Source organism: Mytilus trossulus, chromosome 3 (assembly GCF_036588685.1).
Source record: "Mytilus trossulus isolate FHL-02 chromosome 3, PNRI_Mtr1.1.1.hap1, whole genome shotgun sequence".
NCBI classification, from domain to species: Eukaryota; Metazoa; Mollusca; class Bivalvia; order Mytilida; family Mytilidae; genus Mytilus; species Mytilus trossulus.
The window spans coordinates 34357267-34375674 of NC_086375.1; the positions used below are offsets into that span (position 1 = coordinate 34357267).

The 18408-nt window shown below is 32.3% G+C and overlaps 2 protein-coding genes across 5 annotated transcripts in view; one reads left to right on the forward strand and one right to left on the reverse strand.

Moving 5' to 3' along the window:
- Positions 1 to 18408, reverse strand: part of LOC134711304 (phosphofurin acidic cluster sorting protein 2-like) — a 48866-nt gene that overhangs the window by 25884 nt on the left and 4574 nt on the right. For all 4 annotated transcript variants that reach the window (XM_063571833.1, XM_063571836.1, XM_063571835.1 and 1 more), the window contains exons 2-7: positions 14789 to 14876; positions 13423 to 13512; positions 12516 to 12641; positions 7630 to 7789; positions 2179 to 2348; positions 824 to 886 (exon numbers count right to left, since the gene is read on the reverse strand). In XM_063571833.1, the coding sequence (XP_063427903.1) occupies positions 824 to 886; positions 2179 to 2348; positions 7630 to 7789; positions 12516 to 12641; positions 13423 to 13512; positions 14789 to 14876 (697 nt within the window). The remainder of the gene's footprint in view (positions 1 to 823; positions 887 to 2178; positions 2349 to 7629; positions 7790 to 12515; positions 12642 to 13422; positions 13513 to 14788; positions 14877 to 18408) is intronic.
- Positions 10032 to 12155, forward strand: LOC134711305 (complement C1q-like protein 3). Its single transcript, XM_063571837.1, has 3 exons — positions 10032 to 10125; positions 10426 to 10488; positions 11684 to 12155. The coding sequence occupies exons 1-3, from the start codon at positions 10044 to 10046 to the stop codon at positions 12100 to 12102; spliced, it is 564 nt and encodes a 187-aa protein (XP_063427907.1). The 5' UTR covers positions 10032 to 10043; the 3' UTR covers positions 12103 to 12155.

Consider the following 18408-nt stretch of genomic DNA (forward strand, 5'->3'; position numbering starts at 1 on the left):
ACAAGTTATGATCTTTTTATCATATGCTTCAACAATGGAGAAAAATAACGGATCAATTTATTGATCCTTTTACGTGATTCTCAAATAGAAGTTCAAAGAGAAAAAAGTCTAGGGAAGTCGGACCCCAAATGTAGTAAGTTCGATATGAAATCTTTCTACCATATGCATCAACAGCAGTATGACATATTTCAATATGGATGATAAAAAAATGATTCAAAGGTATACATAATTAACACTGTTTGGAAAAATCAACATCTACATGTAATTAAAGTAACTTTCTAAATTATTAGGCAATATAGGAAAGATGTTCTGACATAAGTAGTCTCTAAACACATTAACTCCAAATGGAGCTTTCGTTAGTAGAAGCCATATAAACTATGTGTATCAGTGAGAAAAATGTAAAAGCATAATCATATAGTATACCAATAGTAATAACTTTCTAAATTATGTTTCAAACTTTTTAAAATGCATTTATTTTATCATTTGTTTGTTTGTTTGGTTTGTTTTTTTTCTTCATTTTACACAATATACTTTCCAGTATACAAATAATTGTTTCGTACCCTTCTTTGTAATGTTTTTCACTGACAACGTACCATTGAGGTGTATTTTCTTGAATTTGCTGAGTATTGCAGCAATGCCATGTGATAACGTTACGGAAAGGCATGTGTTAATTATCGTAACATGTGATAAACTTTTCATATCAGCACGCTAAACACCATTTCGGTAATATATGGAATTCACTTTAATTTAATGCTATTATCACACAGTAAAAATCATATGTTATTTTCTCTAAGTTTATGATAAAGACATATATACAACTAACCTCCTCTGTTATCCTGAATCTCTTCAGTAATGCTATAAATCTTTGTTTTATATTTCTCTGTTGCTAAAATGCAGATTAATTGAATATTTTGAGAATACATCTTATATTATAAATGTTATGGCTAGTGGAACTATGAAAGAATCTGAGATTTTGGTACACAACAATAAACAGAGAAATAAACATAGTGTGTCTTTCTATTATGTGATGTTAGACTGTTATTTCAGAAAAGGGAGAAGGTTTGGTACCATTAAAACATTTAATCACCCTGCAATTGTTTGCACCTGTCCCCAATCAGGAGTCTCATGTTCAGTGGTTGTGGTCTGTTTATGTGTTTCATAAGTCTTTCTCATTTCACCTTTTTATACAGATTAGACCAATGGTTTACCCGTTGGAATGGTTTTACACTAGTAATTTTTGGGGCCCTTTATAGTTTGCAGTTCGGTGTGAGCCTGGGCTCCGTGTTGAAGACAATACCTTGACCTATAATGGTTTACTTTTATAACTTGTGACTTTAATGGAGAGTTGTCTCATTGGCACTCATACCACATCTTCCTATATCTATGAGCAGAGGCTTCTCTGGCTCCAAAAAAAGTTGGAATCAGAAAAATCGTTATCTCTACTAATTTGTTGCCAGTTACAAAAAAAAAATGAAGCCAATTTAAATTAAGGTAAGGACTTGATTTCCTCTACCAAATTGTAACTGAAATCAACTTTAATTTCTTATCTATATGCACTGTACATCATTTGAATTTAACAAATGATTTGTTATGTATTGCCTTGTTATTTGATGTTTTTTTTCCTTCAAAGAGTTTAAGAAAAAAATTGACAGGTTCACTGACAGTGTTGTCTGAAATTGTGGAACTAATTAGATGTAAGAAGTTATGAGTCAATGAGATAACTCTAAATCCAAGTCACAATTTGTAAAAGTAAACCATTATAGGTCAAAGTATAGTCTTCACGGGCCTTGGCTCACACCAAACAGCAAGCTATAAAGGGCCCCAAAAAAAACATTCAAACGAAAAAAAAACAACAGTCTAATCTATATAAAAAAACAAGAAACGAGAAACACCTATAAACCACATCAACATACAACATTTATGCACCTGTCCAAAATTAGGAATCTCGAGCCTTTGTTAGTCTTTTATGTTTTATGAAATATGTTTCAGAGTTTAGTGTGATGTCCATTTTTGCTGAAGCATAATATATTATTGTATTGGATTTTATTGCTGTATTGAAGACCAATTTGTGATTTTGGGTTGTTTTCTACTTTTCCGTCGGGTTGTCTTTTTAACATATTCCCTATTTCCATTCGCAATTTCAAATCTCAAGACGAACAAGTTATTTCTCCATCTTACCTGTGCTGCTCCAACCCTGCCTCTTGAAGCATGTATTTTCCCTCGACTAGATTTCCGAGGCCGCCCCATCATGACTGGTTCAAAGTCACTTAGTTCGTTATTAGACCAATATTCAACATCATCCTCATTCTCATCATCATCTGAGTCGTTGTCAACATCAGGTGATCGATCTGTTATGAATTAAAAAGTCATTTGTTAAATATACCAAATAAAGCAATGTTTGACAAAAAATGTGAGTCCCTGAATCATTAAGAGAAAAGTCATTCATAAGTAAATGACAGTTATGGACACTGGTCTATCATTAAGACCATAGATGACGGCCCACATCAGTGTCTGTGGTCTAACAGCATTTAGGCTTAAAAATACATGCTAAGCAGGGTAGTTCTTAATTAGGGTAAGAATAGGCAAATGAATTATTTTTTTTCATAATTGTTTGATTTAGATTATATAGTTATTAACTTATATTGGTAACTTTAGTTAACAATCAGAGTTTTAAAGTTGGTGTTCTTAAACTCTGGTTTAAAAAACCATAGAAAATATTGGGCGCTTGAATTTAAAGATTAAAAAATATTGGAATTCAAAACAAAAAATTCAGGAAAGCTCTCTTTAATCAAAGCGCGAAAGCGCTGTAAAGGCAGTTAATTACAGGTTGTGTGTATTCTAGTCCAGTTAATTATATCATTATCTTCCATAGAACAGAGGTGGTTTGTAGAATTTAAGATTTAGAGTTCTTTTGTACCTAGTTCACCTATATCTAGTCTACTGTTTACAGTATATTTTCTGTGTCTCCCATGAAATGCATTTTTAGCCATGGCCTTGTCAGTTTGCTTCAAATTTATGAGTTTGACTGTCCCTTTGGTGTCTTTCGTCCTTTTTCTTTAGACATATAAGAACTTTTCCTTTTCAATATAAATAGACTATTTTTAATTATTGATTGTATACACATATTCTATGACTCCCATAAAAAATAGATCACAAAGATTGACTAGTCTCTGTACTGTGTGTATAGCAAGGGCATCAAGTAACATAATGGTAAATGTACATAGTAACATGTCAACTTTTTTGATGACCATACCTGTCAACTGTCAGTATTTGCAGAGTATTTCCCCCATCGAGCTCGAGGCTCCCAAATGGAAATTTTGTAAGAGCAATTTTGTCAACTATTTTAAAGAAAACAATTAATTCAACAATGGCTATGAGCTTGTTAATGCAGGAAGAAGCCAAAAACCACATTAGAATATATTTGAAGGGAATCCATGACAAATCGCCCCATTTTTTCACTAACTCGCCCCACTTTTAAGACAAGAGTGCACACACTGAAATGTCTCGCCTTCTTTACTAATCATTGATAATATGTTGATAGTCCTAATAATAAAGCGTTATTACAACTGTCACATAATCTTAACATAAACCAAGAAAACTAAACCAAAACACTAAAGCTTAACACTGAGCAATGAACCGTAAAAAATGAGATCAAGGTCAAATAAAACCTGTGCTACTGACATGTAGATCATGAAATATTTCCATACACCAAATATAGTTGACCTATTGCATATAGTATTATAAAAAAAAGGCCAAAACTCAAAAACTTAACTTTGACCACTGAACCATGAAAATGAGGTCAAGGTCATATGACACCTGTCAGGTAGACCTGTACACCTTACAACCATTCCATACACAAAATAAAGAAGACCTATTGCAAACAGTATAAGAAAAACAGACCAAAACACAAAACTTAACTATAACCACTAAACCATGAAAATGAGGTCAAGGTCAGATGACACCTGCCAGTTGGACATGTACACCTTACAGTGCTTCCATACACCGAATATACTAGACCTATTGCTTATAGTACCTCAGATATGGACTTGACCACCAAAACTTAACCTTGTTCGCTGATCCATGAAATGAGGTCGAGGTCAAGTGAAAACTGTCTGACGGGCAAGAGGACCTTGCAAGGTACGCACATACCAAATATAGTTATCCTATTACTTATAATAAGAGAGAATTTAACATTACAAAAACTTTTTTTTCAAGTAGTAACTGAACCATGAAAATGAGGTCAAGGACATTGGACATGTGACTGATGGAATCTTCGTAACATGAGGCAACCATATACAAAGTATGAAGCATCCAGGTCTCACACCTTCTAAAATATAAAGCTTTTAAGAAATGAGCTAACATCGCCGCATCACTATCCCCGCATCACTATCCCTATGTCGAGCTTTCTGCGACAAAAGTCGCAGGCTTGACAAAAAAACTGCCCCAACATGGATTACCAAAACGCCCCACTTGTGAACTGTGTTAAATCCGTTAATAATACTCCTGCCAACTGGTCCCACCTAATGGAAATGGGTGAAATCTAGATAAATATATTATTAACCAGGATGAATTTAGTAATGCCAACTCGCCCCACTTATGGAAAAAGATGTTATTCCATTGAATATAAGTTAAATTCCTTATATTGCATTTTGATACATTTAACTGGTTTCTTTAGAATTGTTATGCAAATAACTAAGCTTCAAAACTTACAGTTATTCTTCAACAATCAGTTTTTTTTTTAGAATTATAATTTCAGTATATATCAATAATAGTAATTAAATTAATTTTCGGTTTGTTTGTATTCTGTGTAGATTAGTTTTCATTAAAGTGGTGCAATTTTTTATTTTTAATTGTATATATTAATCTAAATATTACTGCTTTTTTATAAGTAGGGCGAGTTGGCAGGAGTAATATTAAACATGATTTAACCAATTTCACATGTCACTGTGGGGCGATTTGATAAATCAGTTTGTGGCGGTTTTTTAAAAAGTGGGGCGATTAGCCAGTGGGGCAACTTGTCCTGCTCCCTTTGAAGGCCCCCTCGAAAGTTTTGTATGACTATATAGACCATCTATCACGTAAAACCCCCATGTGCATTTTGAATAGTTGGCAGATATGTTTCTAACTCCAGGCAAAATCTACCGGTATGAATGAAAAAGAAGTTTTCAATTAAGGCTCTGTGACCATAACAGCTGTCTCATTAGCATTTTAACCACTTCCCATATTTGCAATTAAAACAATAGAAGAAAATTTTTCAACGCAAAAACAAAACTTACTTGTAAATATGAAATTCTCTTTACGGTATGAGTTTTTCTCATTGTTTGAGATTGTACATTAGTACCTGTAACTGCTTATACCTATTTCTTATTCACTTTTGCTTGATAAACTCACTAAATATCATATACATTGTACCACATCTCCTTATTTTTATAAGCATTCCAATAACATGAACAATTGTAATTCAATTCTATATACCAAAGCAAAATGAACTGCACCACTTTCATTCACTAGTATGCATCTTTTGGCAAAATACAAGTTCTTAAATGACACAATATATATTTATTGATAAAAAAATAAAATTTAGTATACAACTCTTTAACAGGTATAAAAAAAGCACAGCTGTGTCATAACTTGTGAAATATGTGCTGAAAACATAGACATTGATGGTATTTGAGTAATTCCATATGTGAAGCTCAACATTAGCTCGTCAGTTGGTGGTGGACAGTTATAGTTCCTTTCTGCAGGCTAGGATGAATGACTTTTCAGGAAAACCAATTTCGCAAATCAAAACTTTCCTCTAGATTTCTCCTACAATATTCATCCAGTTTAGTTCTTTTGTTTTAAATGGACACCGTCCTGATTTTTAATTTTGCAAACCATTCAGTCTCTTGCTTGCAAATGGTGCATGAAAATAGGATGGGCATGGCAGTAGACAAGTCTCTATAAAGTGGGTTTGTGCCCTGAAAAAAAGTTTTATAACTTAAGTTTTTTTGAAACTTGTGCAACACATATACCTAAATAACTATAACATAGAAGAGTGCATCATTCGTGTCAATGTTTTGTTCCTGTTTACATTGTCATTGATATTTTTTCAGAAAGCCTGAGGCATAACTCATGAATTCCTGTCATTACATGTAGTGATGTACATCCTAAATTAACATAATTACTGCTAGAATATTATTATCAGTATGATATACGTACACTATCATTGTACAGCCAAAGTCTTCAGTATATATAATTGTTGCATTCATTCACTCCTGTGTTCAGTCGTTCAAAAATATTTAAACATCAACAAATGAACTTTAATAAGGACAAGAAAACTCTAGAAAAGATACGTACATACAACCCGTGTTTAAGTGTATTTGAAAGAGAAATATATCTGGTTAAACGATGTATAAAGGAGAAATATATCTGGTTAAACGATGTATAAAGGAGGAAAAATTGTAGATATTGCATTACGATGCTTTCTACCTAATAGCACGTGGATATGTTTACATATTTAGACTTGACCCAGTATGACCCGTACCTTGTAGGTCACCGCCGTCGTTTAAACACTAGACTACAGTCGTGTAAGACAATAAAAAGCTTAAACCTGTACTATTTGTGTGAAGTAAATGTGTTTGTTCTGTACATTTAAATTGTTTTACCTGATAGCAAGGACGTATATCTATCCGTTTCCTTCTCAATTCACTTTGTCAAATTCTTCGAGCTTCTTCAAAACATACGTATTACTGCGCCCGGAAGTGAGAAAAATATGAGAAATCCTCGTAAAATAATGCTATTTTCAATTTTGTGGAATCCATTTTGTTATATTTATTATACAAAGATAAAAAAAGATACGATTAATTATGAATTTGCATATCATTATACGGAACGTTTATGGACTATTTTTCCATAGCTGTGTAAATCGGTCATTTTGGCGGGAAATCATGTACACATACACACGTAGATTGGCTGGTACCCGATTGTAATGTTACACATCACATATATCAAATAGCTAATACCCGGAACGTAGTACCGGGAACCAGGATCATACGTAGACAACATACATAACTAGAACCGAAATTGAAAACGCTTTACGGTTTCTCGTTCATAAACCGAATTCCACTTGAATTATAGAAGATGCAATATTAATCATGTTCAGTCGACTTTTCATTGTTATATCAACGTCTGAACTAATTAAAGAATCTTTAGATGTCAGATAACACTCGAAATTGACCTGACCTCTTTCCATACGGAATACACATAATGATAGTTTGTAGTCAGGTCGACTGCTTATAATGCAAAATACACACTTATAACAAGTTCTATAAAACGAACAATACACACTGATCGTTTCTTTAGTCCCCAATGTAAATGAAAGAAACAAAAACCATATTATACCATAAAAAGAAGAGGAGAAATTCGAACATTTCCGGATCTATTTCTGGCCAAAAGACCCCCTGCATAGATTGCGTATGAAAAGATGAACCTCATGACTTAAAAGTCAGGCCTTAAAGCACTGCCTTTAAAAATTAAAGAATACCATAAGAAGACTCCTTTTCCAGACCAGACCCTCAACCTAATCTGTAAGCAATAATTCATTTTCAATTACAATTGAATTCATCTCTTTACCATAAAATATCTTACCAACTTCTACATCAGATGATATTGTTTTCCTCTGTCCATTTTCCACATGGTCAACAGGTTGACTAGATAATGAAACCATTCTCACTTGTGCTACATGTTTGGTGTGTTCTTTGGGATCACTGAATAAATGTAATTCTTTGTCAACATTTTTCTGTAGAACCTGAAATAATTTACAAAAAAAGTTAAAAGTTAAAAATACTTATTTTCCAGAGCTGAAAATACTTCAAATAAAACAAGAATGTGTCCATAGTACATGAATACCCCACTCACACTATCATTTTCTATGTTTAGTTGACCGTGAAATTGGGATAAAAACTCTAATTTGGCATTAAAATTAGAAAGATTATATCATGGGGCACATGTGTACTAAGTTTCAAGTTGATTGGACTTCAAGTTCATCAATAACTACCTTGACCAAAAACTTTAACCTGAAGCGGGATGAACTGACGGACAGAAGGACAGATGGACAAACGAACGGACGCAGACCGAAAACATAATGCCCCTCTACAATCGTAGGTGGGGCAAAAAAAGAGACATGGTATGATTGCCAATGAGACAACTATCCACCACAGTGCCAATAATAATAATGTCAGTAAAAATAGGGCTTTCAACAATGAGAATAATCCATACTGTATAGTTGGCTATAACAGGCCTAGAAAAATATGAAACAATTCAATTGTGAAAAATTACAACCTAATTTATGATAATAAAGACTAGATGTGTCAAAGCAACACGAATGGACCTGTCCCAAAAAGTTGAAAAATATGCATTTCAATAACACATGTGGACACAAACATGATGGTAGTCTTACATTGATATGTTCATAATTATAAATTAACTCAATAACAAACGAAAGTGAACCAACGCCTGGTGAGTCTGTAGTACGGTAGAGTCCTTAAAGTGGATACCCGAGGGTATGCAGGGTCGTTATGATGAATAACATAAAATGTAGAGAGTCTTAAAACAACAACACTTTAGGGACTGCTGCAGAAATTTATTGATCGACATGTTTCGGTGCCTAGGGCACCGTCATCAGGATAAAAACAATACATAAAATCATGTTGAAGTACAAAATCGGGTTGTTAAAATTTAAACGTCACAATGTTACAATGGTGAGTAACGTTATTAATAGCAACGTCCTGCAAGTGAAAGTGAAAGTTCATTGTAAGTATGTAAATAAACTATAAAAGAAATTGAAATAATATATAAATTAACTGAACATTAACAAAACTCAGCTCAAAATGTGAATGCCTATAGAATAAAAGTCTGTATAACTGTGATTTTAAACAATTTTCAAAGTTATAAACCCTTAATTTTGGCAAAAAATTAATGGAGAGGAACAAAACTTAAACTTGATCTGTAACTCATCATGAGTAACTCACATACCAAAAATTAGCCCAATATTTGAAAGTGTTTAGAAAAAAAGTCTGTATAACTGTGGTTTTCAATGTTTTTCAAAGTTGTACCCCTTAATTTTGGCAAAAATAAATGGAGAGGAACAAAACTTAAACTTGATCTGTTACTCATCATGATTACCTTACAAACCAAAAATGCCCAATATCTGAAGGTGTTTAGAAAAAAACTCTGTGTAACTGTGATTTTCAACAATTTATCAAAGTCCAAATCCTGTAATTTCAGCAAAAATTAACAGTGTGGAACGAAAAATAAACATGATCTGTAACTCATCATGGTTAACTCACAATCCAAAAATCAGCCCAATATCTGAAAGTGTTCAGAAAAAAACTCTGTATAATGGTTTGTTGTGGATTGACAGAATGACAAAATTTTGGAATTATGGAATGACGGAATTTCGGACAAGGGTAAAACTATATGGCATCAACAATTTCATTGCGGGGCCATAAAAAATGAAAAAACAAATATGACTGACATATATGTGTCAAACACAGACATTAACAACTATAGGTCACCATACGCTCTTCAAAAATGAGTAAAACTCATTCCACATAGTCAGTTATAAAAGGCCCCGATAAGTCAATGTAAAACAATTCAAACAAGAAAACTAACGGCCTTATTTATATAAAAAAATTAAGTTCATTAACATTAATCATTAGTTTATCAACTCTTGAGGTTGTGACTTTAAACCCTACTTGTTGTGAGGTGTGTTTGTCTCTGATCTTAACTGACAAGGAATGACAGTTTTCCTGCCAAAGGTCAATGTGGTTTCCTGGCAAAAACTAAAAGAAACTGGCTGCCAAGTTGTCACAGACCGAAATTTAATCTGAATTATTAGTATTCCTGTCATGTTATAGTGCATGATAAAAACTCATTATCAATATCCATTTCATCTAACAGCTTGTTTAAATGATTACTACAATCATGACAATGCAATACATAGTAGTATAAAAGTGTAACAGCACAGCATTTTTTTAAGCTTGTCCTGAGTCACTTTCAAGATGAAGTTGACACACTACATATTTGTAATGACACTATCATTAATTGCAGAAATGGTAATGGGATCATGTGACACAAAACTAGGTAAATAAAATTTAACTATTTTTAGCTTATAAATGAGATAACATAAAATAGAATTATTATAAGGTACTACTACTAATACATATTTACTGGATCAAAGACATTGTTTCAAATTTACTATTTTGTTGCTTTTTCCAACTTTGAGATAAAAATAACATGTTCTCAAATTTTATCATCAGGAACTCATCATTTTAGTGAGTTCACTATCACAGGAAACACTAAAAAACATTTTTGCATTTAGGTTGAATTATAAACTTATCACTTTTATATCAAAACATTATTTGACACAATATTTATTTTCAGAGTGTTCAATTCTTGGTGATCTTCTAGAAATGGCCATGAAACATAAACATGATAAAAGTCCAGGTAAGTTATATAACTTATTCCTTGTGGAAATGTTCAAAGACTTGTTTGTTACATTTGACAATATGCTACTGTTGAGATTTATCTTTAGTGTCATTAAAGTTTACAGGTTCATGAACTAATTGATGGATGTTTCTAAATTCAATTTTTTTTTCTCACATTAACAAACGTATTCTTATACACTTGACACACAGGAATAGAATTAAGGAATAACAGTACTGTAGTTGAAGAGTTGCCACGTCAATTGTTGATTTGACGGTCGCAAATGCAGTTTTACTGGCGACACATAGCGGAGACAGAAAAACGGATATTTGAGAACATCAAATCAAAATTGATGGTGGCAACCTTTGAACTACAATACTGTTATTCCAATTTTAATGCATTACAAAACAAGAATGTATCCCCAGTACATGAATGCCCCACACGCACTATCATTTTCTATGTTCAATGGACTGTGAAATTGGGGTAAACAGTCTAATTTGGCATTAAAATTTGAATAAACATATCATAGGGAACATGTGTACAAAGTTTGAAGTCGATTGGACTTCAACTTCATCAAAAACTACCTTAACCAAAAACTTTAACCTAAAGAGGGACAGACGGACGAACTAACAGACGAATGAACGAACAAACGGACGCACAGACCAGAAAACATAATGCCCCTCTACTATCATAGGTGGGGCATAAATAGAAATGATACGTTAAAGCTTGAAAAAATGAGAAGTTAAAGCTTAAAAAAATGTATAAATTTGACATACAAATTCCATGAAAATTCATGAATGATTTATGCGCAAAGACATCATGGCTAAACAGGACGTCATACAAATGAAAACTTAAAAACTGGATGTTAATATGTTACCCCTACAATTCAAATTTCCAATAAAATTACATTAAAACAGTGAATTCAAGGTAGGTGTTATTTTATTTTCGATCATATTGTAGTAATCGAACATTTGTTGATCCATCAATTCAAAATGGCAGGTCCCTCCTTAGTTAAGCCTGGTCAACTGTGGATTTGACGGTAAGTTTTAGCCATTGAAAAAAATTGTTACATAAAAATTGCATTAGAATAATAAATTGTTGTTAATATTTTCTCTATATAATGGCTAAAACTTAAGCAATTTTGGTAATTTTCAAGATGTGAAAATAATTGTCATTTCTTTATGTTTTATACATGTACATGTTATATCTATTTTAGATAAGGTCTGTCAGTGTCAAAGTAGAACCAAAATCCCAGCATTTTCATCCTTACTGACTAAGCAACAAACCCCTGGAGACAATGGCGTTATCAAGTTTGACAAAGTTGTCACCAATATACTCAATGGCTACAACCCAACCACTGGTATTTTTACTGCACCTGTTGTGGGAGTTTATCAGTTTTCTTATACAGTTATGAGCTCTGCTGGAAAATATCTGCATGTCTACCTGTCTCATAATAATACCAAACAACAAAGTGTTTGGCTGAGAGGTTCTACTCATGAGACAGGAACAGCCAACATTATATTAAATCTGAAGAAAGGAGACCATGTTGAATTAAAGTCCCATGGCAGTCAAACAATTCATAGTGATAGTAATAACTTGTATAGCTCGTTTTCTGGCTATCTCATAGCACAATAAAAGAAATTATACTATTAGTGTATTGTTAAACTATAAATAAAGATTTAATGACAGTTGAAAGTGTGTGCCTTTTACTAAAATGTTTTTTGCGAGGGTATGAAATGTCTATAATTTGATCCTGTATGTCCATTTGTAGGCAAGACAAAACTATGAAACATTATTGATAGGTCTGTGTCATAGTTTTTGTGATAAAGGAATGTGAAAACCTAGAATTTTATCGCGAAAAAAGTATTTGTCTGGACTGTTTTATAATAAAAAATATGTGAGAAGAAATGGTGAGCTAAAAAGCCTTAATTCAATAATAATGTATGAATTTACACACTCTAAATCAAACATCAACTTAAGGATCATGTTGTAACATAATGGAAATGAAACAAGCTGGACTTTTTGGAGCTGATATAAAAAAGTTGTACCTGATCCATGTTCACTTGACCAATGGCCAGAATTCTGTAACCCAGAATTGATCTATTTTTATATTTCTTTCTCCTCTGTAGCATCACTTGCAAGTTGTTACCATCTCTCTTCAGGTAATGGGGATACTGCAAAATAAATTTTGAATCACACATACATATACAAACATATATATGCAATATGATTACGTAGAGAGAGAATATTTATTTTCAAGAAATAGATTCAGAAATGTTTGTGATAGTTTTATTATTGCACAAATTGCAACAATACAGGTATCAAGAAAATAAAGTCTTGAATTTCAAATTTTGATAGTATTATTTGTATGGAGCATTGAGGGGGGCTGGAGGGGTCCTGATCCCGAAATCCCGGGGTGAAAAACATATAATCATGAGGTCCCGAATTTAAGAAATTAAATCCCAACATCCTGAAATTCGAAAAAAGAATTCCTGAATCCTGAAAGGGTCAATCCTGAAATTCTGAGCTTAAAAACCCTGATCCCGATGTCCTGAAAAAGGTCCTGCCCCCCCCCCCCCCCCCCCTTTTCAGCCTATGTGGCATCCTAATTATTCACTTAATGTGACAAAGTTCCTTCAACAATTACATATTGAAAAGTTTAAAGTTTTATCGAACAAGTAGTAGGTGTACAAACATTTTAACTAAGTACTGTCAAGAGGATGACCAATACTAATTACTATGAAATAAACTTTATATTACCAAAATAATTGTTTGAAAAATACAGATAGACAAAGCGATAACAACCCATTGTTTTCCCCTGAGGATTTAAGAATAATGGTGCCTCCATGCATTTAATTTAGACCCCCATCCTTTAAAAATTGAAATGCCTATTACTCCAAAAGTCACAATCATTTCAGTCAATCGTCCATCCAAACATTGATAATATGAACTTACCTGTAATGAGAAGGACAAGTCCAATTCTGTATCTAATAATCCATTAGCAGGAACTGATATCTCGTTGGATCGTAATATTCTTTTAGAACCCTGAAAAATAGATACATTGGTTGTATTACAAATGTACACAAGACTGATAGGATTTATTTTATTTTTTTCTAAATTATACCTATTAATCAACATCTTAATGAAAAGATTATTATTTGTGAGACAAGTCAGTATCAGTGTCATATCCAGGGGGCTGTGGATATCTGGGGTTGGAACCCCCATTTAATTTTACCGACAAATGCATTTGAATGGGGAAATGTAGTTGGAACCCCCCTTTGTCCTGGGTTGGGAGACCCCCTTTTTAAATGATTGGATCCGCCTCTGAGTATTGTTTTAATTTCAACAGTGTTTTCATAAATTACTTTACCAATGGCACAAAAAGAGTAGAAATGGCTATATATGAAGTCAAGATACTGAAAAATAAATAAAACTATAACAGTCATGACTGTATAATCTTAATCTAAAATCGATATGTTTGAGAAAAACAAACATGCATTCACTGATTAAGCATGATCAAATTAATCTCTTTCACTTTTTCTATAGAAATTACTTTTAATAAATACAAAGGTTCCAAAACATACACCTGAACCACTAGATACATGTACATAATGATCCCTGCACATTTTTTTTCCAAATGCAGTAACTAACTTAAAAAAACCTTGAAAATTCAAGCCACAAATATAAATGGACACTTCACTTCAATCAAATTTTGACACGAAGGCCGCGAATGTGAAGTGTGTACTGGTGATTTAATTCTATCATGACGTTGAACTTCTTCATGAACTCAACCTTAAATCATTATTGATCAAGATAATAGAAAACTTCATCTAACCAACTATGTTTTCTTTATTTTCACATGAATCGATCTATTCCTAAATTTATATATGAAGAAAACAAACTTTTATCAGATTTATGAATGAACAACTACAGGTACCCATGTTTGATGGGGAAATGCATCATAGGACATTGTAACTGTGATATGAAAATATTTGCCTTGAGACACACATAATTTTTATTACTATGTATTTCAATGTTTTGTGACTAAACACATGTTTAATTATTATCAGATGCATCTATATCTTTATCTTTTCTGACACTTGGTGGTAATTATACAAATTGGTTGTATACATATACTGACGATCTTATGAGGTAAAAGGGATTAGGTTTCCAGTTGCAACACAATACCTCATCATATTCACAACTCATTTTTTTTAAGATGATACACTTATAGAAATGGATTAGTTTTTTTGTAATTTTCAACATACTTGGTATCATTAAATTAAAATTCATTTAACAACATGTATATTGAGTCATTTACCTGCATTTTAACAGCAATAATAACTGTTGCCAAATCATTTTCAAGTGCCTTTAAAACCTGCAATCTGTCAAGGGTTAAACTGCACAATCTGTAAAAGGAAGTAAATGTATAGTTCAATATTCAAAGTCTGTTAGAAACAGATACAGCCCAAATGATATTACTAGATGAAATATACATGTTTCTCTAATTCTATGGAAAAATATCCCTTTCTGAACCCATTGTATAAAAAAAAAAAATCAACGTGTGGTTTTCGGTGATCTCAGAAGATGATTAGCTGAGTCAAAGGGTCATCACCTTTCTCAGCTCCCTGAAATGATCAAAATGTTCTAACAGGTGTTAATGAAATTGACAACCTTGTGGATAGTGGAAGGCATTCGAAGGGGATTTTGATTTAGAAAAAAGGAAATTTATCTTTTAATCATTAGAGAAACAGATTATTACATAGTAAGATATCAAATCTCCATAGTTAAATTTATAAGTTAAATTATAAATTAAACTATGTTGATTGAATAAATCTGATAATCCACTTGTATCAATGTAATAGTCTATATACATGATATATATATGTTTAAAAACAAAAATGAGTTCATAAAATTGAAAATGGAAATGGGGAATATGGACCATAATTTGCTATTGGGCTCCGTTTCCTATAACTATAGAAAAGTGATAAAATGTGAATTACTGTAAGAAAAGTTGTAACTACATCTAAAGATGCCATTATTTTTATCAACATACAAGTGTATGCTACTCTTCCCTAGAAAAAGAATTGAAATATACGAATTTCAAAGATTCTACTACCGTATTTTTGTGTCGTTTCTCGCGTTACTTTTTGCTTCCAAAGAGCATAACACGGACTGATTTATAGATAATCGTCACCGGCAAATTCGTAACTTTTGCTTTCAAAAAATAAAGAACATCGACCAATAAGAATAGTCAAAAGAAAATGGCGAGAATTATAAGTATTTCTGTAGCAGGTGTGAGAACAGTGGCGTGACTTTGGAGTCCGATTTCGTAACGCATATTTTAGATGATGTAATCTGCTTTGTTGTAATAGAATTCTTTATAACAATATGCAAATATGAACTCTTCAAACAGGTAAATCAGAGAGGATTTACATTCTAGTTCTGTTCTTCGTAATAATTCAGTTAGAAAATGAAGTTATCGTTATGCGTTACATTTCACACGAAACATAAGTCCAGTTATTTCCTTTTTTTTAATTAAAATTGTTTGTCTATTCATTTCCGGTCATACGTGAAACATGTGACTAACATGTGATCACGCCATTACGGCCTGATTTACGAAATACTAGGTCTAAACATCGTTTTTGTTTCCAACGGGATGTTAGCAAAACATAATCTGTAGACTTGTTTCGTCTTGTTTAAAAGAGGAAAATACAATTTTCAAAGAGAATCCGCCGGGGGTCTATTATTTTTCCTATGTGCATAATGTTACATACGATCCTGTGTGAAAATAAATGCCCAATGACTTGACAAAATCGATTTCAGATTTGACAGACGTTAGAACACACTTTGTTTCCCGATAACGATGTAAAGAGTCTTTGGAAAATTCAATCGAAATTACGTCTCTTATCATTGTACCAATGCTCATTGGATTGATTTTACTTCAGCAGTAAATATTACTGGATATTTTAGGTGAATAAATATAATTTAATAAAAAATACATGTAAATATACCGTTACACTTGGAATGTACAAAGTTGGTATCTTGTCACAATTTTTAATTATTTTTTTTTATTCATGTTCTGCAAACACTTATCATAAACGCAATAAACTTGTCAAAGGAGAAGTAAACTTTTACCATGCATCACTTGAAAGGAAGTACTTTATTGATTTTAGCCCACTAAAGTAGGTTAAAATGTGGAAACCATGTAGATGGTGTACAGGTCACAAATATCACATGGTGCCTATTTTAAAGATTTTAATTCCAAGTTAAAAGTTTTTTTCTTTACTGGAGTTAAAGAATTTTACATTGCCAATGATTTGGAATAAATTGTATATAACTGGAATTTCAAAACCAAATATAAATACATTTTTTTGGCTTAAACATCAAGATACAAGGATTATGGTAAATGTATCCTGTATCAATGAAGAAAAAGTGGAAATTTCTGAATAAATTGTACTAGTTGTTTTCAAAACAAGCACATATTTAGGAGTTTTATAATACTGTTACATTAAAGATGGATTTTAAGAAAAAGTATACTGTTCAGATTATTTTAAGCAGATTTTGCAATAAAATAAAACTTAAAAATTGCTTTCGGTTTCTTATGGTTTCCTGTCGTGTTTAAAAAATACTTTAATTAAACATTGAAAATACATTTTAAATATTAACATGAAGCAAGTAACACTTGTAATGGTGTTCATTTATGTCTTTTGAAATATACTGTGCAAAATAAAGAAAATAAAGATTGATTTCCTGTTAGGTTTCCTGTCACGTACATGGTGAATCAAAATGTATTAATTTTTTCTTGAAAAACTCAATTGTTCCATTAATACTATTCTAACACCAACACAACCCACAGAATAAAATTTAAAGTTTTAGAACTTATAAACTAGAGGCTCCAAAGAGCCTGTGTCGCTCACCTTGGTCTATGTGAATATTAAACAAAGGAAGCAGATGGATTCATGACAAAATTGTGTTTTGGTGATGGTGATGTGTTTGTAAATCTTACTTTACTAGTCTTGCTGCTTACATTTATCTCTATCTATAATGAACTTGGCCCAGTAGTTTCAGTGGAAAATGTTAATAAAAAATTTACAAATTTTATGAAAATTGTTAAAAATTGACTATAAAGGACAATACTCCTTAGGGGGTCAATTGACCATTTCAGTCATGTTGACTTAATTGTAAATCTTACTTTGCTGAACATAATTGCTGTTTACAGTTTATCTCTTTCTATAATAATATTCAAGATAATAACCAAAAACAGCAAAATTTCCTTAAAATTACCTTAAAAGGGGCAGCAACCCAACAATGGGTTGTCAGATTTATCTGAAAATTGTAGGGCAGATAGATCTTCATCTGATAAACAATTATACCCCATGTCGGATTTGCTCTAAAGGCTTTGGTTTTTGAGTTATAAGCCAAAAACTGCATTTTACCCCTATGTTCTATTTTTAGCTGTGGCGGCCATCTTGATTTGATAGTCGGGTCACCGGACACATTTTTAAGACTAGATACCCCAAAGATGATTGTTGCCAAGTCTGGATTAATTTGGCCTAGTAGTTTCATAGGAGAAGATTTTTGTAAAAAAGATAACTAAGATTTACGAAATATGGTTAAAAATTGACTATAAAGGGCAATAACTCCTAAAGGGGTCAACTGACCATTTCGGTCATGTTGACTTATTTGTAAATCCTACTTTGCTAAACATTATTGCTGTTTACAGTTTATCTCTATCTATAATAATATTCAAGATAATAACCAAAAACAGCAAGATTTCCTTTAAATTACCAATTCAGGGGCAGCAACCCAACAAAGGGTTGTCTAATTCATATGGAAATTTCAGGGCAGATAGATCTTGATCTGATAAACAATTATACCCCATGTCAAATTAGCTCTAAATGCTTTGATTTTTGAGTTATAAGCCAAAAACAGTATTTT